The sequence below is a fragment of the Natator depressus genome, chromosome 2 (genome assembly GCF_965152275.1).
Source record: "Natator depressus isolate rNatDep1 chromosome 2, rNatDep2.hap1, whole genome shotgun sequence".
NCBI lineage: Eukaryota > Metazoa > Chordata > Testudines > Cheloniidae > Natator > Natator depressus.
In genome coordinates this window covers 47,196,047-47,220,915 of record NC_134235.1, presented here as the reverse complement: position 1 = coordinate 47,220,915, position 24,869 = coordinate 47,196,047, and the positions used below count along the sequence as shown (strand labels likewise).

Genomic DNA, 24,869 nt, shown 5'->3' with positions numbered 1-24,869 from the left:
TAGTGTACATCTATGCCTTCATTATGTGCTGGAAGTTCTAGATTTTCACTACATTCTCTGCCGTATGCCGATACCATCAAAAAATCTGTTTTGTGTTGCTGACTTAGATGGACTATCATGATAGCCCTATGATACTGTTTTATGGGTTGTAGATAGTCAGGTAAAATGTTAGTTAATATGATTGAAGCCATATGACTTGTTTTTGTTTTTCCCCGGGATGTTCCCATATAGCTCGAATAATTGAAATACTTCATATCAAGTCAAATTCTAACTTTCTATTTTAATCTAATTTGATTTTTTGTTTACAGCTGAAGAATTTAGATACAGAATCATTCTTTACATCAGAGAAGTGCAAGTGTTACTTTATAAGTACAGTACAATCATTAATCGTTGTACCTCAGACACAAAGAATTAAGTATTGAGAGTAGGGATCCAACGGTGTCACAGCTGCAAATTGATAGCAAACTTATTCACAGCAGTAAACTACTGTAATGCCAGATGTGCCATTTTAAAAAAGGGAGAACAAGGTGTGGCATTAATTCATTATCTGGAAGAACTGAAACGTGTGCTCATGAATGGGATCCTTTGGCGATCCTCTCCACTGTCTACCAGAATGATTACGAAGTGGATTCTTCTGAACTTTGGTGGTAGTACGCAGTAGCATTTAAGAATGTTACTGGGTACTATTACATATAGGTAACTGATTTTTAGATAACAGCTATCATACCTCTGTTGTATATGGAATACATCCAATAGAACATCTGAACGGTTAAGACTACACATATGCGCTTTCATACCTTCCGTAATAGAGAACGCATAGTATTTTATTTGGCAAGCCCTCCTGCCCTCTGGCCTCTTCATGCTAGAAAATGTACCAATGACACCAAATTGTCAGACTGTATTTGAAAGAGCTAGGCTGGATTTGCACAAAACCCCAACCTCCCCTTCTCTCAGGACTTCAGTACATATCTCTGTTATGTGTCTTTTTCTCGGTGTTGCAAGACAGGCTACCCTCTGCTTCCTGAGCTAACTTAATTGTCCCTTTTTTTTCCTTCTTCATATATTTAAAAAAAAATTCCAAACGTAAGTACAGACGGCTGTGTAGAAGTGAAGGTGTTAAAGTGAAGTAATGTTCCAAGGGGGGAAGTGCATCATCAGTTTTTCTAATTTTAAATGTAACAAATGCCTTGGACTAATGTTGATGAATATAACTATAGCTGTATTTAATTTTCTGCTGTTCAGTAGGAACATGCTTGCAGCTTGCTAGCACCACCTTGTGGTAAAAGTTATATATAGCAGTCTTCATAATCAAAGAAGGTAGATACACACTATTAGCAAACAAAGGGGAAAAAGTATATGTATGTGTATGGCAGAGAGAGATCTTTATGACCAGACTTCAAAAAAAGTAATTTCCTTATATATTTGTGATAAAGATAATTAATGGAACAAGTAGATTCTGATGTCATATGACCGAATTCATTAAAACTGCAAACTTCAATATACTAATCTTCTTTTGGTGTATTTTCTTTTCAACTTTTCCTATCAAACACAGAGAGTACTACCTTTGTAGGTGCTATAAGAGGCTTTCCAGGTTTCCTGCTTCTAGTTTATACATGCAGTTCAAATATACTTTTGCTCACGGTTTTATGATCTGCTAAGTATTTTTTATAAATTAATAACACTCCTTTGTTCATAGAAGCAAAGTGTAAAGAGATTGGCTTCATAACATCTTGTTTTTGGCCAAACAGCCAGGTATAAAGTTTAGCGGTGACTTTCAGTGTCCTTTGGAAATTCAGAATTACACCATTTCTGGTATTCTATAGAGAATGATGATTGATATTTTGCACACTGTTATCTTTTGGAATTTCTATATTGGGAACAGGATTTTTATGTTCAACTATATAAAAAAAACATTAAACACCCATTTCACTTGTATTTCACATTTTTTTTGCTGCTTTGGAAGAAATGATCAAATATGTTTGATACCTCGAGGGGTTTTGACATTTAGTTAACTAGCACTACTTGAACTACAAATGCTGCAGAACATCAGAATACATTTCTAATTTAACCTGAGCTTTATCCTACCGGTCCTAGTTACCATGCCAAACTCCTGTGCTTACTGTAAAGTCATTTGTAACACACATTCACATTATGTAGGATATTTGGGTCTTTTCTCGGTACATTAAGGGCAGTGTGTGACTACATGCTTTTGATATGATATTAAACCACTGCATGCTCCTGCTGATAGATTGGGAGCCATATTGTAATCTACACAGACTTTTCCCCATAGAGAGCAGGAAATTGACCCTCCCCTATAGGAATGTTTGAGAGGTTAATTTCCCAAACCAGAGTCCTGTGTGGAAGTCACAATCCTCCTGGAACCTTGTACCTCCTCTCAGCTTTCCTACAAGCAGTCTTCTGTGCTACAGAATGGGGAGCTTGAAGCAGCATTAACACCTGCTCACATTTCCAATGTGAAATCCAATGTGGCTGCTGCTCATCTGCACCGTTCCAGCAAAGAGGGCTCTATGAGGCTACAGCAAGGAGAGAAACATGCTACCCAGCAGAGGTACTCTACTCCCTCCCTGGGTTCTCGCTCTTTTGTCTCGGTTCTGAGTAGAAGTGGAATAAGACTTGGTCCTTACGAACTAAGTAAGATATGGAAAAGACTAATTAGCCAACAAATTGCCCTCTCTTTCCAGCATCCAGAAATAATCCCATTGCAATCATCACATATCCACAGGTTACATCTTTTTCATTCTTGGCACTAAGAAAAGGAGTACTTGTGGCACCTCAGAGACTAACCAATTTCTACACTTTCCACAGTATGCATCCGATGAAGTGAGCTGTAGCTCACGAAAGCTTATGCTCAAATAAATTGGTTAGTCTCTAAGGTGCCACAAGTACTCCTTTTATTTTTGCGAATACAGACTAACACGGCTGTTACTCTGAAACCATTCTTGGCACTGTATTTTACTATAGATGATGATAGAGTATTCCATAGTACCTAATTAGTACAGCAAATATTTGTAAATCATACAAGGAATGGTTCTACCAGAGAAGTTTGCATTTCACTCTCTAATGAATACTTGATTTCTTTGCTCAATTCAACAGTTGCCCTCTTCACTTGGACAGAATTGTGCACTTTCCACCTGATCTCATACAACATACTTCAGCCTACTCTTGTTTGCACTCTGAGAGGAGCCCTAGGTGGGTCTCAGAGAGGCCCTAAAAACTGGGCCCCAAGCAGGAATTCAGGGAGGTCATTTGAACAAGCCCTCCACCTAGATAAATAGAACAGGAGTACTTGTGGCACCTTAGAGACTAACAAATTTATTTGAGCATAAGCTTTCGTGAGCTACAGCCCACTTCGTTGGATGCATAAAATGGAACATATAGTAAGAAGATAAATATATATATATACACACAGAACATGAAAAGGTGGAATTAGTCATACCAACTGTAAGAGGCTAATTAATTAAGATGAGCTGTTAGCAGCAGAAGAAAAAAACTTTTGTAGTGATAATCAAGATGGCCCATTTAGACAGTTGACAAGAAGGTGTGAGGATACTTCTGCCACCTAGATAAGGGCGTCTTAAATTTACTTTCAATTGTCAGCAAGCTGACCTCTTCCCTTGGACCCATCTACATGCCACAGAGGCCGCAACAATCATTGCCACTCTTATATTTGAAAGTATGAGCAATTTGAAAGCTGGGCACAAATCAGATTGTCTTCTAGATGGAATCACCAACCTTGCTTTCAACCCTGAACGTTTACAAACTAACATTCCAGTGGATAATGGGGAATGTGCAGGTGTTGCAAGAGACTGCTGCTGCAATTCAGCCCTTCCTTTACAATCCATGTCAAAGCGATTGATAAATTTCATTCTGATGTGCCAACCGTGAAAAGGTTTATTGATGTTACTTGTATTTGCAGGAGTGGGTCGGATCTCTATTGCAATAATGGCTTAGCCCATCACTCTCACAATTTTAAAATGTGTTTTGAGATATTTTCCTTCCTTTCCATAATCTATTACACCACCCCAGTAACACTCTTACTTTACTTCAAAGCTATATAAAACCCAGGACAATGAATGATTGTGTCTTTAGTACACACAGAAGGCTTCATGTGCAAAGCAAGAGTTGTGTGGTGAATTTAAGTTTGAAATCATGCTGAGATGCTACTCCAGTAGTCCCCAAACTGTGGAGCGCACTCCCCTAGGGGTGTGTGGAGGAATGTTTTTGGGGGGATGCACTGGCGGGCCTGGGCCAGCACCCATGGGGTGGGGGTAGGGAGAAAGCACCACCCAGTTCCACTGCGCCCCCTGCCCAGCTCCAGCCCCAGGCCCAGCTCTGTTCCGTGCCAAGGCCATCTTTGGTCCTAGCCACAGCTCTGTTCGCCCCCAGCCCAGCTCTGCCCTCGTTCTTGCTCCACACCAGACCAGCTTTGCCTCTAGCCCCAGCTCTTCCACCACACCCAGTTCTGCCCCCAGTGCCACCTTCAGCCCAAGCTCCTCTGCTGAATTCACTGTGCCGTAATGGAGGGGGGACACGGATAGAGTCCATTCCTGGTAAAGGGGGGAGCAACAGGAAACGTTTGGGCACCAATGTGCTACTGGGTGTGCATTAGCTGAATTACTCTATATCCACTCTCCAGTCTGGCTCTATTCTTCCTATGTGTGGGAGGCATGTTTTTCTTACATGGGCTGATTCTTGCCTAGTAGCAATTACTCTTGGTATGTTGTTAGTGTGGCAGGAATCTTCATCGTCGGTATGAAGACTCCAAGGAACATGTCAGGCAAGTGTCTTAATCTTCCAAGAGAAAGGGTAGAGCTTCTTGACCATATAAGGTCAGTACTGCAGTCTTCAGTCAGGCAAAGCTCCCATCGAGTTCAGGAATTTTTCAGCAAAACCAGTTTTGATGAACTTTTCCTCAGGAAGTTTCTCAGGTTTAGGATCGAAATATCTGGCCAGACACACACCAAGAAGAGCCAATATCCCAGTGGTTAGGGCACTCATCTGGGATATCGGAGGCCTGGTATCAAGTTATTGTTCTGCCTGATTTGGATCAGGGACTTGAACCTAGGTCTGCCAGGCACATACCCTAATCACCTGGCTGTTCGCTTTTCTGAGGGGTGGCACTCTCATTTTTCATTACTCTTTGAAAGGTCTTGGGTTTGTGCTGATGTAGAATGGCAAAATAGTTTCCCAGGCAGCTCAAAATTTTGCCTGAGTCATGACTGCAGGAACCGATTGTCTGTGACTGACTGACTCAAATATCACTGGTCATTTATAGCAGTAGCTACAAGATGTAACGGTCCACACTTTTCAAAAACAGCCTTTAATTGTGGGTGTTCAACTTCAGATACTGAGGCCTTCCGTTTCAGAGGTGGTGAGCCACCTGCAGTGCCCATGGACTTCAGGTAGAGTTGGGGTTGCTCAGCACCTATGAAAGTCAAACTCTGATTATATGAAGTAGATCATCCAAAATTAAAGGCCACTTTTGAAAAACACATTGCTTTAGTTTTTTATTCCGTATATTCAGCTACCTTTACTGAACTGAAGGCTCCTACTTTCAACAGTTTCGAGGTGACACTGAGATCTGCAGGATCATTATCCCCTTTGTCTTTTTGGTGATTGCACTGACTTTTATTGATGATGGTTTTGCTGTGTGGTCTTCTGCCCTCTGGAGACCAAAACTGAAAGCACTGAAACCATGAACTGTAGTTGAATTGAGCCCATGTGGTTACAAAAGCAAGTCACTTGTTAGAAATATAAAATAAGGAGAGAGAAAAATAAGGGCAAATATTAACAACCTCAGCAATATTAATGCAGTAACAACGTAAAGGATTATGATAGGAAACCAGAATAGAAAATAGAAAAAGAGACACATGAAAACAAAGATCAAACTAATCAAGAGGAAAACCAGGAGGAAGAGTAATAAGAAAGAGAGGGGTAAGGAGAAGTAGGGGCAAGGAGTAAGAGATGAGTGAGAGCATGGAGGAAGCAAGAAATAAATAGGCCTAAGGGTGCAATCTGTGCTCTAATTACTTTGCTACACAAAATGTAATATTCCACAATCAAGGTCTGGAGACAAAGTACATTCTCTCTGTGGGATGAGGGAAGAGAATAGTTCTGCACTCTGACTCAAAGCTACACCATGCCCTTTCTCCCCTCAGAAAGATTCTAGGTATGACCACAACCCAGTCCACCATCTACTCCTGTCTCTTTTCTTTGACCTCAACAGTGAGAACCTCTCCTTCTCCTGCTATGGGGGAAGGAGCCATGGTGATGACAAGAGACTTGTTAGTGGTTCCTCTGTGCAGAACTGGTTTAGGTGGAGGTTGAAAATTTGCAACTGACTCTTCCTTTTCCACTGATGGTTTAGGTGGGGCTGTGGGTTCTGGTGCTGGTTCAGGTTTCTTTTCCTCTGGCTCAGGTTTCGTTTCTTCATCTTTTTCCTGTAATGAAAAGTTATACATTTCTTAGCGTTGCAGACAAAATCCAAGAACCCATATTCTACTCTGAGTGTGGAGTCTTAAGGTATGGGTAGGAATATGGGAATGGAGACAGAATTTACTACTGCCACCTACTAGTGGATAAGTAGAACAGAACAAGATTATTATTAATTTGCATATTCCCTAAAGTAGGGTATTGTGTGGGAATTACTTTATTACATTTAATGGCTTGCTACTTGCTCATAAATTTGACTTTTATTTATAGAAGTTGTTTGGATTTACTCAGTTTTTGCTAAATGTGTTAATCTTAAATTTGTCTCCATGATTTGTAAAGCAGTAGGGAAAAGGTGAGAGTTTGAATAGCCAATAAGTTAAGCAGTGCTTTGCCATCAGCTGGATTCTGTTGCTGGTTGTAGGATAATGCTTTCAAGGGGCATCATGGTTTTGTTAGAGGTTAAAAATGGCTCAGTTGCCCCCGAAGGCCCATACAAAAGCAGTTCTTACTCCCATTTCCCTTGACCTTTTTTCTCTCTGCTGCCACTCTGCTTTTGCTCACTCTGTCCTAGGCAGAACAGGACTCCAATAACATTTGAGTCAAACTTTTGAACCCAGGATGTTTGTGATTAGGCACTATGGGTTACATCTTGCCCTGTTGAAGTAACTAGGAATTTGGTCATTTCAGCAGGGCCAGGATTTCATGCAATATGTTTGCCCAAACCTGGTAAGTTCCTCTCTTGGGTTTTCCCCCTGCGTACCCCTTGAGCATTCTGAACAGTCTTTTGTATTTGTGGTGGGTTACCTGAGCAGCTTGCTGTTGCTTCATCTTGAGCAGCATAGCGAGGCCTCCTTTTCCTGACCCTCCAAACATTGCTTTGAATAGTTTGGGAGTTTCTGGTTTTGGTGCAAAGAGACTGGTCAAGCCTTTTGTTTGTGCTTGTGGCTCTTCAGTGGGCTTACCCTTCTCCTTCAGTAGCACCCTGTAGATAAGATGGAAGATAACACACCACAGTGAGAACTGCCGAGTCTAATGCTAAGATATTACTAAAACTCCAAATGAAAGCATGAAACCCTTGTAACTTTTTTCAGGGTCATTTTTCATCCCAAACTTAGTGGAAAAGAAAAGGGGCAGGAAGGTACCATTCACCAGAGTATGGATCTATGGCAAACTGCTGCTGTTTGAATTTTGAAATCTATTTCTTCTCTGCAGGATGCAGGTAAAACAAATGCGTGCTCCAAACAAGGTTGCATCGAAGGAGGATTGTATAGGGTAAGGTGAGAAACAGACATAAAAGAGAGCACACTCCTTTACTGCCACGGGATGTGCACGTGGGGCAAAATTCTCCTCTCTGGTCTGCACTGCAGATGGGTCTTTGCACATTGAGCATTCCCTCTGCTAGTGGATTTTGCACTGAAATGAATAGAAGTGATAGTGCACTGAAGTGACCTGCCGTGTGAATCACTGTTTGGTGCTTAGACTCAGAAAGGTGGCAGGTTGGCGTATGTCTCTGTCATACTCCTTCAGTAAATCACTGTATAGAACCAAAAGCTTTCTAGTAGCCAGCATTGCCCATACAATGTGATATCTGGAAAACAATCCATGGACTTCCCATTCTGTGCTATGCCTGATTACCACCAACAAAGATAATGGAATCATATTTTAGTGGGTAGTTTTGTTGATGGTGCACATGGCAAACTAGGCTGGACCTCACTCTTCCAAAACTGTTGGTTTTTCAGGCACTAACAGCAGCAAGAACTTACTTGTGACAGTAAACTATGTGTAAGGGGACTGTTGCCCCCTTACTAACGTTCAGTGGGGGTGTTTTGGTTGGCTAGCTCCCAGTACTAAAAAGGGGAAAGGGTCGATGGAGAATTAGGACCCTGAGACTGACAGCTCCCAGGAACAATGGGGAGAGGCCAATGCTCCAGGTCAGCCTGAATGACAGGGCGGGCAGGCTAATCAGGGAGTCAGGAGGCCAGGGAAGTCTCGTCTTCCGTGTGAGCTGGATTTGCCTGGGTCAGACAGAGGGGGGCTGAGCTAAGGTAAAAGCAGGGGCCCAAGCTGAGCTAGGGAACAGAGCTGTGCCAGATCCAGAGAGAGCAGACCCTGTCCTGGGAGCAGAGCTGCAGCCCCAAAGCCAGAGGCACAGCCCAGAGAGAGCAGACTTGCCCTGGGAAGAAAGCTGCAGCAACCAGAGCCAGAGGGGCCAGAAAAGCAGCCCAGGAAGCAGGTCAGTGCTGAGAGCAGAGTCACAGAAGCAGCCTGCAGAGCAGACCTGTCCTGGGAGCAGAGCTGCAGCAACCAGAGCCAGAGGGGCCAAAGAAGCAGCCCAGGGAGCTGGAGGCAGAGCAGCAGCAGTGCAGAGACAGTGGGGCTGGAGCAGTCCGGAGCTGGGTGCTCCAGTCTGGAGCTGGTTGCGGTGAGCAGTGCGGAAACCGAGGGGGACCCTGGGCAGCGGGCCCAGCACAGGGAGACGCCTCAGCCAAAAGGCTCTGCAGGCCAGGCTTGGATCGTAACCCCGACAGGGCGGGGGTGACACTTGGCAGAAGGGTCCTACCACTTAGAGCCTGAGAGCGTGAGGCCACCACCAGAGCAAGTGTCCAACCCACAGCATCCCTGCAGCACAGCCAGGGCCTGAGAAGAAGGCCTGGGACTTACCAGGAGCAGACTGTGAACTGCCCTGACATTCCAGAGACACTGTTTGTGATGTTCCCTGCCACAGAGCACGTTGATGTGTTTCCTTTAACCTTTCTCATTTTTCCTCATTCTTTTTAAAATTAATGGTTGATTAAATAACTTGTATTTGCTTTAACTTGTATGTCATGGTCAGTGGGTCAGAGAAGTGTCCAGTGCAGAGAGAGTACCCCGGAGTGGGGATACCCTAGCCCCTGTCCTAGGTGACCACAGCAGGGTTGGGGTTTCGAGCTCCTCAGGAATCCTGGGCCCAGCCCTGTTGGGGTTACAAGGACTCTGCCAGACAGGAGAGTGGAAGGGGAGTCCTCAAGGGCAGGGAGGCCACTGGGTAAAGGAAGTGGGAGCGAGGACTCAGATCCTTTCGCTAGCCCACTTCACTGGGGTAGTGCAGAAGCCAGGAAAGTTCCACGCAAGAGCGGGACTATTCCCCCGCTTACATATGCAGCTGTAGACTAGAAACACAGGACAGCAGGTATGAGCAGCATCAAGAAGCAGATTAGCATGCTTTTATTTCTGTTCAAGGATTGCACGGCTTGTAGGCAAACCTCTGTCTGTGCAAAGCTTTACTGAACCACTTCCCAGGGATTGAGGAATGGAACAGTGGTGGCGCTGATGCACCATGGCAGGGTGAATGGGAATTCTCGTTCATCTGAATGTTGGAGGGAGCTTATTGCAGTGAATGCAAGTGTAAATTGGTATCCTCACTGTAATTTGAAAAAATCACTAATATGCTTGTGTTTTCTCTTGCAAAGTTCAGGAAGCTGGGAGAAGCTTCTCCAGCTGTTTTTGGTGCTTGACACCAACCTTATGCCACAATCAAGCACACAAAGTTAGTGGCTTAAGCATAGTAAAAATATTAACTGTTTTACCAGTGCTACATTGTTTTACCTATTTTTTTAAGTCTTTTGGAGAGACTTGTTTTCCTGGGTTTTTTTGTTTATAATTGGAGTTTTTAATTTGATTGATTTAAAACAGAGGTTCAGACCATTATTTATAGACTATTCCAGCAGTGCGGAGAGTAACCGAGTGACACGTTAGCTGGTCACAGGTCTAAACAGGACTGGGGCAAAGAGGGGATCTGTAGAGATACAGCCAAAGTGGGGAGAAAAGGAAGTTGATACATACAAATCTGTGCACTGACCCACACCCAGCTAAACTCTGTGTATACATAGACCCTGGACATGCTTTTGTTAGGCCTAATTTAAAACCTGCATTTGTACACCCTTAGGGCTCCTGGAAATCACAGAAAGGTAGGAAGGGACCTCCAGCTCCTATAGTCCATCAACCTGTGGATACAGAAAAGCATTTGCTTACAGGCTCAATTGTATCCGCATAACTGCACCATTGAAAATGTGCCCCTAAATTGATCACTATCTTGCAGTATTCCTGCCAAGGAAATGCAGGCCAAGGTGAGGAACTGGTTGGGCACCTGAGGGGTCCTGTTTGCTTCTAAACACTTACGTGTTTGTCATCCTTTATGGAAAGGAGAGTTGAAACTTGGTTCTTAACTTCTCTATCTTTACTACCCTTCCCTGACTACTGGCATTCCTGCCATGACCTCATGAAATCTACCAAAAGTTACCATGATAATCCTACAACAAGAACTAGTTTTTCTAAGAAACAAACGTAACTACCAATCAAAATTCTTAATTCTGTATCTAAACCAACACTGCAGGGGCCATACTTAGCCTTCTTCATCAGGAGCTTTTCAGAGTCTGGATAGTGCACCAAGATTTCATTGAGGGTCGTCTTGTCTAGAATAAAGAGATTGGCAAATCCATGTGCCACCACGTTAGCGGTCCGCCGATTTCCTCCACTTGCCGCTAGTAAGCTGCGATGGAAACAATACGAGAAAGTAGGGTTAGAACTTGCATATGTTATGCGTCTCTTTCCAGGTGTTTGGTGTTTTCTTCATTTAATTCAGCGATCAAAAAGTTCACATTTACCCCACAGTTACCTGTTATCTGAGGTACTTCAATGCTTCTCTGTACTTAACACTAAAACTATACTGAACCTAATTTAATCTATCTTTGATGATTCAGAAGGCACTTCAGGATCTTGCAGTGCCCCAGGGTCATTATCAACATCAATTATCATTGTAGATGTAGAAGGGTGTAGGACATTGGGCTGAATTTGTAATGACCCTATGACACACCCTAAAACAGGGGTAAACTTTTTGGCCTGAGGGGTTTTTGGGTTTCGGAAATTGTATGGAGGGCCAGTTAGGGGAGGCTGTGCCTCCCCAAACAGCCAGGTGTGGCCCAGCTCCCGCCCCCTATCTTCTCCCCACCCCCCACTTCTCGCCCCCGATGTCCCCTCCAGGATTCCTGCCCCATCCAACCCCCCCGACCGCCTCCAAAACCCCCGCCCCTGACTGCCCCCCGCCGCCCCATCCAACCCCCCCGACCGCCTCCAAAACCCCCGCCCCTGACTGCCCCCCGCCACCCCATCCAACCCCTCCTCTCATTCCTGCCTGCCCCCCCCAGGACCCCAGCCCCATCCAACCACCCCTTCTCCCTGTCCACTGACTGCCTCCAAAACCCCTGCCCTTGACTGCCCCTGCTGCCCCATCCAACCCCCCCCTCCTTCCTGACTGCCCCTGCTGCCCCATCCAATCCCCCTGTTCCCCGCCCTCTGACCGCCCTGACCCCTATCCACACTCCTGCCCCCTGACCACAACCCCGAACTCCCCTGCCCTCTATCCAACCCCTTCTGCTCCCTGCCCCCTCACCGCGCTGCCTGGAGCACTGGTGCTGGCGGCGCTGCAGCCGTACCACCCGGCTGGAGCCAGCACCCCACCGCAGAGCACCGGGCCGGCGGCGCAGTGAGCTGATGCTGCGGGGGAAGGGGAGGGGCTGGGGGCGAGCCTCCCAGGCCAGGAGCTCAGGGCCCGGGCAGGAGGGGCCTGTGGGCCAGATTTGGCCCACGGGCTGTAGTTTGCCCACCTCTGCCCTAGAAGGTGCTTTTTTGAATTAGATCCCTGATATCAGCCGGCGTACTTGTCTTCTGCCTCTTTTGCATAAAAGTAGAGTGCAGAGTGTGCAATTGCATAACCTCCTGGGCAGTACACTAGTCCCGATTACTAGACTGAAGATTTGTATTGGAAGATATCAGAAATGCCGGTTAGTGGAGCTTTCTGGTTGATAAAGTGCCGGATAACACCACTTTTACTGTACTAGAAATGTAAGAAATCTTGCTGGATAGAAAAATGCCTCTCAGATGAGCCTTACTTCAAGGTTGTCACTAATTTAAGTCTAAAAGTTCCCTATGTTCTACATAAATTTGGCATTCCCTCACTATTCTGGTTGGAAACTATTAACATCAGAAATAAAGAAGCATAGCCCTGACATAGAAAAAAATTATTTGCTCCAAATGAATGACTCCTGCAGCATTACTCCTGAATCACTGTTTTGTGACCCTGATTGTGAGTCTGTCACACATTGCATCCCACACCTGGACCCTGGCAAGTTGAGTGGTATGGATATAGAAGGTCTCTTTGCCTGACAGCTTGTAAATTGCCTGCCTGAAGGTGAGGGGAGTTTGTTTTGAAAGTGATGAAAGAGATTAGCTTCACAAACAGCAGTCTGCCATGAGGAGTAGGGTACACAAGTAAAAGTTTAGACACCTGTACAAATACAAATCTGAGCTGTTGGTCTTGGATTCAACAGACTTCACTTCACTGTCCCACCCGTGGCAACAATCTAAGTAAGTGACATAACACAGTGTATTCCATGTCTTGATATGAATGCTGAAAATCTCCTTTCTATAATTAGTGTGAAAGGGTACATCTGCACTAGACTTTTGTACCTCCATTGATTGTCAGTTAACCCAGTTACTTAAAACGTTTTATAAAGGCTAGGTGAATGCTCCCTACACGTTTGTCCAAGGCCACTACCATTTGTTGGGTTTTTTTTGGTTTTGTTTTTTTAAATCCTAGGCAAAGAACACATGTTTGTAGCCTGGATCAAACTCTGTTTACTCGTTTGTGGGCAGTTGGAGACTTTGGTTGAAATCCCGGTCCTATTGAAGTCAATGTGAGTTTTGCCATTGGTCTCAATGGGGCCAGGAGTTCATCCTTGGAGTATACAGCTAGGAAGTAGTAAAACATGCGTGTTCATTGTTCTAGGCTAACAGTGAGACTGGATCAACCTTGGCTGACAGGGCATAGTCTTGACACACCAAATCTGTACATTTTTAAAATCCTGACACCCAAAACTCTGATGCCTGACTGCATGAGGAACTCAAAATGCTCTGATTTTATTTTACTGAAACAGTGCCCTGATGATGGCTCATAAGGGTACGTATATGCTGCAGTAAAACCCCTCTGCATCGAGTCTCAGAACCCAGGTCAATTGACTCAGGCTTGCAGGGCTCAGGCTGCAGGGCTAAAAATGAGTGTTGATGTTTGGGCTCAGGCTGGGGCCCAGGCTCTGAGACCCACTCCCCCTCGTGGGGTTTCAGAGCCCGGGCTCCAGCCTGAGCCCAAACATCGACACTGCTCTTTTTAGGCCCGTGAGTCAAAGTCAGCTGAGCCAGGTTACCTGTTGCTGTGCTGCAGGTCTTTTATTGTAGCATAGATGTACCCTAAATGTTGTGAAGGCTGGGGTGATGGGATGCACAGTGATAACTCTGCGAGCAGATGAAAGATCACACCTGGCACTGGAAAGGGAAAGGTTTAACAATAAGGAAAGGAGATCTTTGCGAGTGCCCCTTCTTGGCCACCCACTAAGACTGCTGTGAGTGGAATCCAAGTCTGTGCTCTGCTTCCCTTGGGATGCCCTACGCTTCTGGAGCCTGAATGCAGCCATTGCCCCAATCTCGGGGCCCCTAGGCACACACTCAGAGTACAAACCTTCTACCTGGCACTCCCCTCTGAGTGCTGAAACTCTCAGTGGGGTGCTGACCCTTCAGGCTCCCTGGTACTTTAGCACACACCGCTCCCAGCATACCACACAAGAGTTTAACTTTCTCAGGGGCAATATGGTATTTGTGGATGCTTAACACATACTGGTAGACTGGCTTTGCACCAACTGTAGCACCATTGCTCTTTACTTAACAGATAAAGTACATAGAGTACAGACAATGTAGAAAACAATTGGAGGCCTTGTCTACGCTACTGCAGTAAGTCGACCTACATTATGCTACTCCAGCTACGTGAATAACGTAACTGGAGTCGATGTAGCTTAGGTCAACTTACCGCAGTATCTACACTGCTGCGTTGACAGGAGACACTTCACCAGACCCACTAAATCGACTCCCGCTAAATCGATCACAGCAGCGTCGATCTCTGGTAAGTGTAGACATGGCCTTAAAGAGGTAAGACTGGAAGGGACCTCTAGAAGTCATGAAGTCCAGCTCCTTGCACTGAGGCAGGACCAAGTAAACCTAAACCACTCCTGACAGGTGTTTGTGCAACCTGTTCTTAAAAACCTCCAAGGATGGGGAGCCACCACCTCACTTGCAAGCCTATTCCAGAGCTTAACTACCCTTGTAGTTAGAAAGTTTCTCCTCATATCTAACCTAAACCTCTCTTGCTGCAGATTAACCCCCTTACTTCTTGTTCTGCCTTCAGCGGGCCTGGAGAACAATTGATCACCATCCTCTTTATAACAGCCCTTAACATATCTGAAGATCTCCCCCTCAATCTTCTTTTCCCAACTAAACATTCCCAGTTCTTTTCATTTTTCCTCAGGTTTACGAAACCTTCTAAATCTTTTTTTCCCCCCCCCTCTCCTCTGGACTCTGCAGTTTATTCACATATTTCCTAAAGAGTGATGCTCAGAATTGGACATAGTGCTCAGTTGAGGCCTCGCCAGGGCTTAGTAGAGCAAGACCAATACCTCCCATGACATACAGACAATACTCCTGTTTATACACCCCAGAATATTAGCCCCCCCTCTCTTTTTTTGCAACTGAATCACATTTTTGACTCATTGGATTTGTGATCCACTATAAACCTTTTCAGCAATACTACCACCTAGCCAGTTATTCCTCATTTTGTAGTTGTGCATTTGGTTTTTCCAGTGTAAGTGTGGTACTTTACATTTGTCTTGTTGATTTCAGATCAATTCTGTAATTTGTCAATGTCATTTTGAATTCTAAACCTGTCCTCCAAAGTGCTTGCAACCCCTCCCAGCTTGGTGTCATCTGCAAATTCTATAAGCATCCTCTCCACTACGTTTCCCAAGTTATTAATGGAAAAATTGAATAGTACTGGACTCAGGACTGACCCTTGTGGGATTCCCACTAGATACGCCTCTCCCCACCCCACAGTTTGACAACGACCCTTAGATAACTGCTCTAGAAGTACAGATTTTTAACCAGTTGTGCACCCATCTTATAGTAATTTCACCTAGATCACATTTCCTTAATTTGCTTATGAGGATGTCATGGGACTATGTCAAAAGCCTTACTAAAATCAAGATAAATCACATCTGCTGCTCTGTTCCAATCCAGTAAGCCAATGACCCTCAGTCAAAAATGTCAGTACATATCCTAAACATAGTGCCCCACACTAGCTCACCCTACTCTTGGGAATCCTTGGAGGATCATCTGTGTTCTGTCAGGTAGGCAGAATCCTCCCCTTGCTTGCCTTTTCTGTTCCTGTGGCAGCTTCCTTCATCGTAATGCGGTATAAAATGGCTCTCTCCTCCAGTTCTCGACATGAGTCCCTTTACTGACTCCTGCTATGGTCATCTGCTTCTTCTATTCTGCCCTTTGGTAAATTTCCACTCCCAGACCCGCCTCCCTTCAGCCAGAGGAGGAAGTTTCTTCTCCCAGCTCGAGCAAATCCATTGTCCCAAGATATTTTACTCTGAATAGACAATTGTTGAGTACTGATCACATACCATTGTGTCCATCCTGGCAGAGATGTGACATAACTATGCTAACTCATGGTGCAGTCACATACATTCAGAGTAATTTCATGGTACAATTTTAAAAAAATCCACTATTCAGAAGTGGTACAGACAGCACCCCAAATCATCACAGATGGATAGGGAGGGTAAGGACCTTTGAAAGAGCAAAGAAACAATAAAAAAAATTATTTGCTCCTTAGCTGAGTTGCTTGCAACAACCCTCCCCCTCTATACCACAGAAAAATAATGAAAACATTTAAATAAACAAAAATGCCTAGCTTGTATATAGTGCTTGTGAGCAGTAGATCTCAGTGCTTTACATTAAATAAGAGGCAAAGTAACTAAAACTGCAACAGCTCATTGAGGAGATGCAGCTTTAGTGCCAGTTTCAATCTCCCAGCTCTGCTGGTGGTAGAGAGGTTGCAGGAGGTAAGGTGACTTGTGTCAAGGTCACATGGTCAGCCAGTATCTGACTTCAAATTAGAATCTAGTACTTCCTGGCTTTTTCCTGCAGTGGTTCTGTATGAGGCCTCAGATAGATAAACATGTATTTACTAACTACAAATGGATATCAAAAACATTTCCAGGGCAGCTCTGAGTTTTGATATCGCTGTTCTGTGAACAGCGCCGACTCGGCTGGAACCATCATTCTGACACTTCCCAAGCAGGAGGCTCTGTAATGACGCAAACTAGGGTTGAAGAATCGGCTTTCCCATTAGCCAGACCCAGATGTGCAGCGAGTTTTATAAATAAGTATATATGGCTTGGTTAGGCAGTCCTTGCTGAGACAAATTCAGCTTTGCTTAGGGATGGGAGCACAGAGGGCATGACGGGGCCCCTTTTGGTTAGCGGACCAAGAGTTATCATAGAGTTGGGTTACCTGAGCTTTTTTAAATGATGCAACTTGCCTTACAACAGCTTTAGATGTTCTAATTTCCAGTGCTCCCTAATGGGGAACCTTATCTTTTCTGCCTTACTTTCCTTACGAAGAAAATCTCCTCTGCCACAGTAATCACCCCAAAATGCTGTAATATCATTCATGTGAGATGTTGCATTTTGGACACGTAGCAATTTTTATAAGGGTTTAGAAGCATCAAATTGCCATCCTTGTGCCTCCCCATTTCTCAATTTGCCTCTTATAATTGACAATCATACAGTGTTACCCTTCCCTGGGATAAGATATCAGATTGATTCTGAAACTGCTGTTGTGTTGCCCAGTAGCATAGTTGCACTCTAGCACAAGTGCACATAGAGTGACAGAGGGACCCAAGAAAGGCCTAGTTCTCAACACTGAGCAGGAAGTCCACCAGCACCCTGCATGCTGAAGCTGATTGAAAAACAGAATTTCCATCTGTCAAGGTTCCTTCCCCACTCTGAACTCTAGGGTACAGATGTGGGGACTGCATGAAAACCTCCTAAGCTTATTTTTAACCAGCTTAGGTTAAAACTTCCCCAAGGAACAAACTATTTTACCTTTTGCCCTTGGACTTTCGCTACCACCACCAAACGTCTAACCGGTATTACTAGGAAAGAGTCCGTTTGGAAACGTCTTTCCCCCCAAAATCCTCCCAAACGTTACACCCCCCTTTCCTGGGGAAGGCTTGATAAAAATCCTCACCAATTTGCATGGGTGACCACAGACCCAAACCCTTGGATCTTAAGAACAATGAAAAAGCATTCAGTTTCTTAAAAGAAGAATTTTAATAGAAGAAAAACTAAAAAGAATCACCTCTGTAAAATCAGGATAGTAAATACCTTACAGGGTAATTAGATTCAAAACACAGAGAATCCCTATAGGCAAAACCTTAAGTTACAAAAAAACACAAAAACAGGAATATCCATTCCATTCAGCACAGCTTATTTTTCTCAGCCATTTAAAGAAATCAGAATCTAACGAATATCTAGCTAGATTACTTACTAAATTCTAAGACTCCATTCCTGTTCTGTCCCTGGCAAAAGCATCACACAGACAGAGAGAGAGGCTTTGTTTCTCCCTCTCCCCAGCTTTTGAAAGTATCTTGTCTCCTTATTGGTCATTTTGGTCAGGTGCCAGCAAGGTTATCCTAGCTTCTTAACCCTTTACTGGTGAAAAGAAAAGGAGTACTAGTGGCATCTTATAGACTGGTGAAAGGGTTTTTCCTCTGGCCAGGAGGGATTTTAAAGGTGTTTACCCTTCCCTTTATAATTATGACACCATCCCATGAGATGTGCCAAGATTTGAGATAGTCCTAAATTTAGTCAACAAGTCAATCTCAGAATTTGTGGTGAAATGAAATATTTCATTCTGCCCATATCAAAACATTTTGTTAAGGTTGAAATGTTTGGGGTTTTATGTTATAAATAATATAAAAGCCAAAACAATAAAGGTGAAATGAAACATTTAGATATTTTTTCATTGAAAATTTCAATAAAATTGATCTATTCCTAGAACACTTTTTGATTTTGTTAAAGCAGCATTTTCTGATGGAAAACTGTTCCACTGGACAGTTTTTTGACTAACTCTGCTGCCCATCCACTCCCTTACTGATATGCACAAGATAAGAAATGGAGAGAGCGTAGGCAGTAAATGGGTGTGTGAGCTGATGTAGCTTAATGCATGATCTTCCTTGTGATAAGGAGGTCCTTAACTATGCTCTCCCTTCTTGGAATAACCCCTGCAACTCGGACGGAGTAACTGGATGACTGTGCAACAAGACTCCCATTATTGCAGGATCACGTTTGCCTGGACTCCTGGATTTGCTTCTGCTATTGTTCTGTGCAGGATTTAGCCTGTAATGATTAGACTATCATTAGATTAGATTACTTTTTATATTGCATCACAGTTTTCATTTACATTTAAATACATTATTCCTAGTTTCTATTTAAAAGCAGAGAAAGGTCTAGGATTTATTGGAATCATTTTGTCTCATTATTTCACCTACCCTACAAATATGTGTCTACTTATTTCTATGCTACTCCTCTCCCATTGAAGTAATCTGTAAGGCCACTACTACCTTCTCTAAATCCCACATCAATTGATTTTTCTGGTGACACCTATGAGAAAGTAGTGTTGAAAGTAAGCAACTCTGAGGAATCTTGAGTTCGGTTTTGGTGTTGTATTTTGATGATATATCAGAGCTGCATACTTTCAACACTACTTTATAGAGCAGAATGCTGGGGAATTAGAAAGTCTGACATGTCCAAACTGTCTTCATTCCATACAACCTGCCTCAGAAAAATCCTCCGTATCTTTTGGCCCAGAACAATCTCAAACCAAGATCTATTGACACAGTGCAGCCAAGAGGATCTGAGCATCATCATTGCCAGGAAGCGTTGGAGATGTATCGGTCATGTGCTTCAGATGGAAACTGATTCCATCACCAGAGTAGCAGTAAGATGAAAACCTGAAGGCAAGCAAAAATGAGGCTGCCCGAAAACAACATGGTGAAGAGCTGTGGAAGCCACGCTGAAAAACCTGGGGCACAGCTGGGGAACCATTAAAAGACTTGCCAGAAACAGACAGGAGCGGAGGAGCTTTGTCACTGCCCTAAATGCCAGAGGCGTAATAGGAACACGATGATTGATGATGACCTATGAGAAATTACCCATCTAATATCAGCGAGGTACAGGGCAGTTAAGGATACTGATATGTAGTTTAAAAAATCATTGTATATTTGTTTGTCTTCCCCACACTTTTTAGACTGGAAGTACTTTGGCGAAGGGTCTGTCTTCCTATGTAGGGAAAGTACGTAGCACATTATGGATTTTAACACCATTATCATGAAGGGGGAAATTTTCGGAGACAAAGGACAATTATGCACCCAACTCCTCTTGAAAGTTAATGGGTGCCTATTTCCCATTTATACCTCTGAAAATTTCTGCTAGCCACCCACAAAAGTTATATTGCCATTGTAGTGAAACATTAAATTGAAGACAGCTTCCAGTCTCTGTCCCTAGTTTTTTTACAAATAAAACAGACCGTAAAAGGATCAATTTGAACACGAGACTTAAATTGGACTCTATGGTACAGTTCAGCAAAAACATGGACACATTTTAAAAGTTTCTAGAGTCTCAAAATGAACCGGAATGTTTGGTTTCCTTCAGTAACTATTTTTTCTTCCCAGTGAGAGATTTTTTTAATGATACTTTATATGCAATTTGAATAAAAATATGATTAAACAGTGGGTATATTTTATACCATTCTATTAAACAAGTTAACGAGACGGGGAAGGGTTGATATGTTTCTGCAAACAAGTCCTGAGGCAGAGATCACAAAGTGAGCAAGGCACTCTGATACCAGGGTGACTAGTGTGTTGTGAATAGCCAGACAAATAGGTAAACACAATTGCTATGCAATAACAGCATTTCATTTGATCAGCTCCATTAAGGAAGGTATTTTATTTTTCCTGCTGTAAAGCACTCAAAGCACCTTGACAGAGGGCCACTGTATAAACCCATTATTTCGAACATGCTGCCACACAGGTGATAATGATTCCCCAGTGATGTGCTGAGTGGTTCAGCTGTTTGCTTTCCTCCAAATTTAGGACCATCTACCAGCTGCTGAGTATTTCCTCCTTCTCAGGCCCACCCACTGCCTGCTGTTTAAGTCCAGAGTACCGCATGCCTGTATTCGTATTTCTCTAAGGATCGTATGCTGTCTCCAGGAGTGGGGATTTCATCTACCATAAATGATCATTTCAGGAAGAGTAAATACTTGCTGGGAAAATGACCTTGGTCATTGTGTGTGCTTTAAGTGGAAACATCCAGTTGCTTGAGACATTTTTATTGATTCAAAAGTTGGAAAAGCGCCCCAAGTTAGTAGACAAATTTAACTGGCCAAATACTTCCCTGGTGTAACTCCACTGTGTTACAGCAGGACTAGATAGGTCTAGAGATTTCCTTAACTCTTAATTATTTCATGTATAGGAATGAATCAGTGTTCATCTGGTGTCTAATTGGCTAATCCAAAAGCTGGTGGCATGTGAGTGAACATGTTATTGCTCTATGACATTTTAGATTTTTCCAGCTGAAGAAAAATTCCGCAGTAGAAGCAAGAGTGATGTCCATTCCTGAACACATTTTTCTAGACTTGGGATATGTCTACACTATGAAATTAGGTCGATTTTATAAATGTCAATTTTTAGAAATTGATTTTATACAGTTGATTGTGTATGTCCCCACTAAGCGCATTAAGTCGGTGAAGTACGTCCTCACTACCGTGGCTAGCATCGACTTTCGGAGCGTTGCACTGTGGGTAGCTATCCCACAGTTCCTGCAGTCTCCGCTGCCCATTGGAATTCTGGGTTAAGCTCCCAGTGCCTGATGGGGCAAAAACATTGTCGCGGGTGGTTTTGGGTACATGTTGTCAGTCGCCTCTCCCTCCGTGAAAGCAACGGCAGACAATCGTTTCACGCCTTTTTTCATGGGTTACCCATGCAGACGCCATGCCACGGCAAGCACAGAGCCCGCTAAGCTTACCATCACTGCTGCTGTTGTGGGCAAGTCTACTGTGGGGGCTGCTGTGATCCAAGTAGCCAGTGCGATCATTGATGTTCTGTTATCAAGGGTAGTGACTCTGGGAAATGTGTGCACCTTTTTAGATTTTAAGTGCATCATATTCCTGTCCTTTGTCGCTGGTGAAGAAGTCTTGCAGCCATACATTCCAGTCCAGTCAGTGCTGTAACACCCTATAGCACTTCTGTGGTTGACACATGTAACAGCTCCAGGGCTCTTGGTCTTTTGCCTTGGCCAAGGTACCTTGTCCTACCAGGACCTCCAAGCATTTGACATAGAAGCACCTACAGCAGCTGGCATTGCTACACAGCAGCAGCTCCTTGCCTTCGCAGCAGACAGTGCAGTAGGGCTGGTACCCATCTTCGTTGTACATGTAGAAGAGCTCCAGGAATCGATCCCTGCAAGTCTGGCAAAGGCCCCCCTCAAACAGCGGGTGGAATGTGGCTAGTTTTTTTCTCCTGCACAATAAACAACTGTCTTCAAGGCTCCTGTTGTTGTTTGTGACTTCGGAAACCATTTGCTCTCTGCTCTGGTCCTCCTCCACCCGCTCCGTGCTGTTCTTGCAGAAGTTAGCTTTTAGCCACTTGGCCAGGGGTTCTGAGAACATCTTCCCTGCCCGGCTCCTAGCAACCTCCAGGGCATGGTGTATGGCTCGTTGATAGGAGACCAGCTTATTAAACGTGTAGTGGTTGAAATGCTGCCTAAAAGCCATCAGATCCACCAGCTTGTCTGCTGAAACCTTGGAGAACTTCCCATCCCTGAATCATTGCACGCAGCGCATTCCGGAGATTGCCTGATGTTGGGACATGACTCTGTAGGAGACTGTGATTGCAGGCCACCAGGAGAAGCCCTTGATCTTCCCCCACACGAGCTCCCCAATTCCAAAATCAACTATAGGCTGAGCAAGTGCAGAATGGTGGTAGAATGTGCCTTTTAAATGGACATTTAAAAGCTTGCTGGTGCTGTTTTCTAACTAGGTCAGACCTCAGCGCAACCAACATTCCCATTGTTATTGCTGCTTGCTGTGTGCTCCATATCATCTGTGAGAATAAGGGGGTGACATTTATGGTGGGGTGGGAGGCTGAGGCAAATCGCCTGGTGTCTGATTTTGAGCAGCCAGACAGCAGAGCGATTACAAGAGCACAGCAAGGCGTGCTGCGCATCAGAGAGGCTTTGAAAACCAGTTTCATGACTGGCCAGGCTTTGGTGTGACAGTTGTGTGTGTTCCTCCTTGATGCAAACCCGCCCGCCTTGTTGATTTTCATTTCCTGTAAGCCAACCACCCTCCCCCCTTCAAAATAAAGTAACTATTGTTTTGAAACCATTCTTTCTTTATTAATTAAAAAAAAAAGAAAGAGAGAACTGACAAGGTAGCCTGGGTGGGGTGGCGAGGAGGGAAGGACAAGGCCACATTGCTTACCGTAGCCACACTAAAAATCAAACTCTTTGAATGACAGCCTTCTGGGGTGGAGTGGCTGGGTGCCCGGAGCCTTCCCCCCCTGCATTCTTTGGCGTCTGGGTGAGGAGGCTATGGAACATGGGGAGGAGGGTAGGTGGTTATACAGTGGATGCAGCGGGGGTCTGTGCTCTTGTGGGATTTCCTGCAGCTCCAACAGATGCTGCATCATGTCCATTTGCTCCTCCATTAGCCTCAGCATCGCGTCCTGCCTCCGCTCTTAGCGCTCACTGAATTCTTTCCTGGCCTCTGCCACTGAATGCCTCCATGCATTAAGCTGTGCCCTATCAGTGCGGGAGGACTGCATGAGCTCGGAAAACATGTCATCGCGAGTGCTTTTTTTCACCTTCTAATCTGCGATAACCTCAGGGATGGAGATGATAGGGGGAGCATAGAAACATTCTATGATTCTGGGGGGACTGCATGGTCACCTCTGCTGCTGGGTTTGCCATGCTGACCAAACAGGAAATGAAATTCAAAAGTTCCCAGGGCTTTTCCTGTGTACCTGGCTAGTGCATCGGAGTGCTGTCCAGAACGGTCACATTGGAGCAGTCTGGGATAGCTCCCAGAGGCCAATACCGTCGATTTGTATCCACACTACCCCAAATTTGACCCAGAAAAGTTTATTTTAGTGCTACTCTCCTCGTCGGGGAGGAGTACAGAAGTCAATTTTAAGAGCCCTTTAGGTTGACGGAATGGGGTTGGTTGTGTGGACGCAGTCATTTTTAAATTGACCTAATGTGGCTAAATTCGACCTAACCCCGTAGTGTAGACCAGGCCTTTGTGTCCAGTTTTGGTTTTTTTGTTTTTTTTTAGAACCCAAGTGTTTCTGAAAAATGACAACTTCCCATCTCTACATACATACATACATACATATAAATTTTCAGCTTTGCTTACATGTTATATTGTCACAAAGAAGACTCAATTGAAAAAATAGACATCTTTCTCTCAAACAGCTGGTATAGGTTTATTTTCCATTTATATAAAAAGCGCCCTGTATCTATGGGAAACTTTCAGTCAGGTGTTTGCTATTTGCAGATTTGAGCATTGGCAAGTACTGTATGCACATCATTAAATACACTGGCATGTTTCCACTACCACAAGAGATAAATTAAGTAGAGGATAAATTTAAACTTGGCACAGAGCTGTTTACCAATTTTCAAAAGCAGATTAAAGTTTCCGGCAAGGGGATTAACAATAACAGGGTGGCAGCTGGAAGAAATCAAGATTCCATTTTATCACATGCAGCAGCTCCTACATTCTGTTACTACTCTTCATGCAGACCTCAACAGGAGGTACACCCAGTCTTGGGCTTGGCCAAAGGGTAAATGGGACATAGAAGAGTTCATAGATACTTGCATTGCAATTAATTAGAAAATAGGGATATTGTACATTGGAATCTTAGAAGAATTATGCCTTCTAAAAGGACCATTCCAAAAAATATTTTTTGGTATACTTTACTGTTAAATGTACTGTTTTCTGGTATACATACTTTTAAATAAATAGTGCTTATATTTTCAAACCTGAGTGCTTAGCTTCTAAATCCATGTTTAGGCTCCTAAATAGTTTTTCATTGTAGCTCTTTTCCCCTAGTAAAAAGGATAATTGATTTTCAATATCTGCTGCCTAAACATGCTGAGTGACTGCAAGCAATAAAACAAATGTGGTCACACTGAAACGTAGAAACTGGAGCTGGAGGATGTGTTAAACCAGGGATCAGCAACCTTTGGCACGTGGCCCGTCAGGGAAATCTGCTGGCGGGCCGGGCCGGTTTGTTTACCTGCAGCGTCCGCAGGTTCGGCCGATTGCGGCTCCCACTGGCCACGGTTCACCGTTCCAGGCCAATAGGGGCTGTGGGAAGCGACGAGGGCTGAGGGATGCGCTGGCCGCTGCTTCCTGAAGCTCCCATTGGC

At 44.1% G+C, this 24,869-nt stretch overlaps 1 protein-coding gene and 1 pseudogene across 1 annotated transcript in view; both read right to left on the bottom strand.

The window, feature by feature from the left end:
• Positions 1-6,151: 6,151 nt before the first annotated feature.
• The window catches only part of CNGB3 (cyclic nucleotide gated channel subunit beta 3), a 92,759-nt gene continuing 74,041 nt past the window's right edge, over positions 6,152-24,869 (bottom strand). Inside the window, exons 14-16 of the mRNA XM_074943009.1 lie at positions 10,835-10,981; positions 7,258-7,435; positions 6,152-6,461 (exon numbers count right to left, since the gene is read on the bottom strand). Coding sequence (XP_074799110.1) covers positions 6,216-6,461; positions 7,258-7,435; positions 10,835-10,981 — 571 coding nt within the window. The 3' untranslated portion in view covers positions 6,152-6,215. The remainder of the gene's footprint in view (positions 6,462-7,257; positions 7,436-10,834; positions 10,982-24,869) is intronic.
• Positions 20,407-24,504, bottom strand: LOC141983469 (DNA (cytosine-5)-methyltransferase 3B-like; annotated as a pseudogene).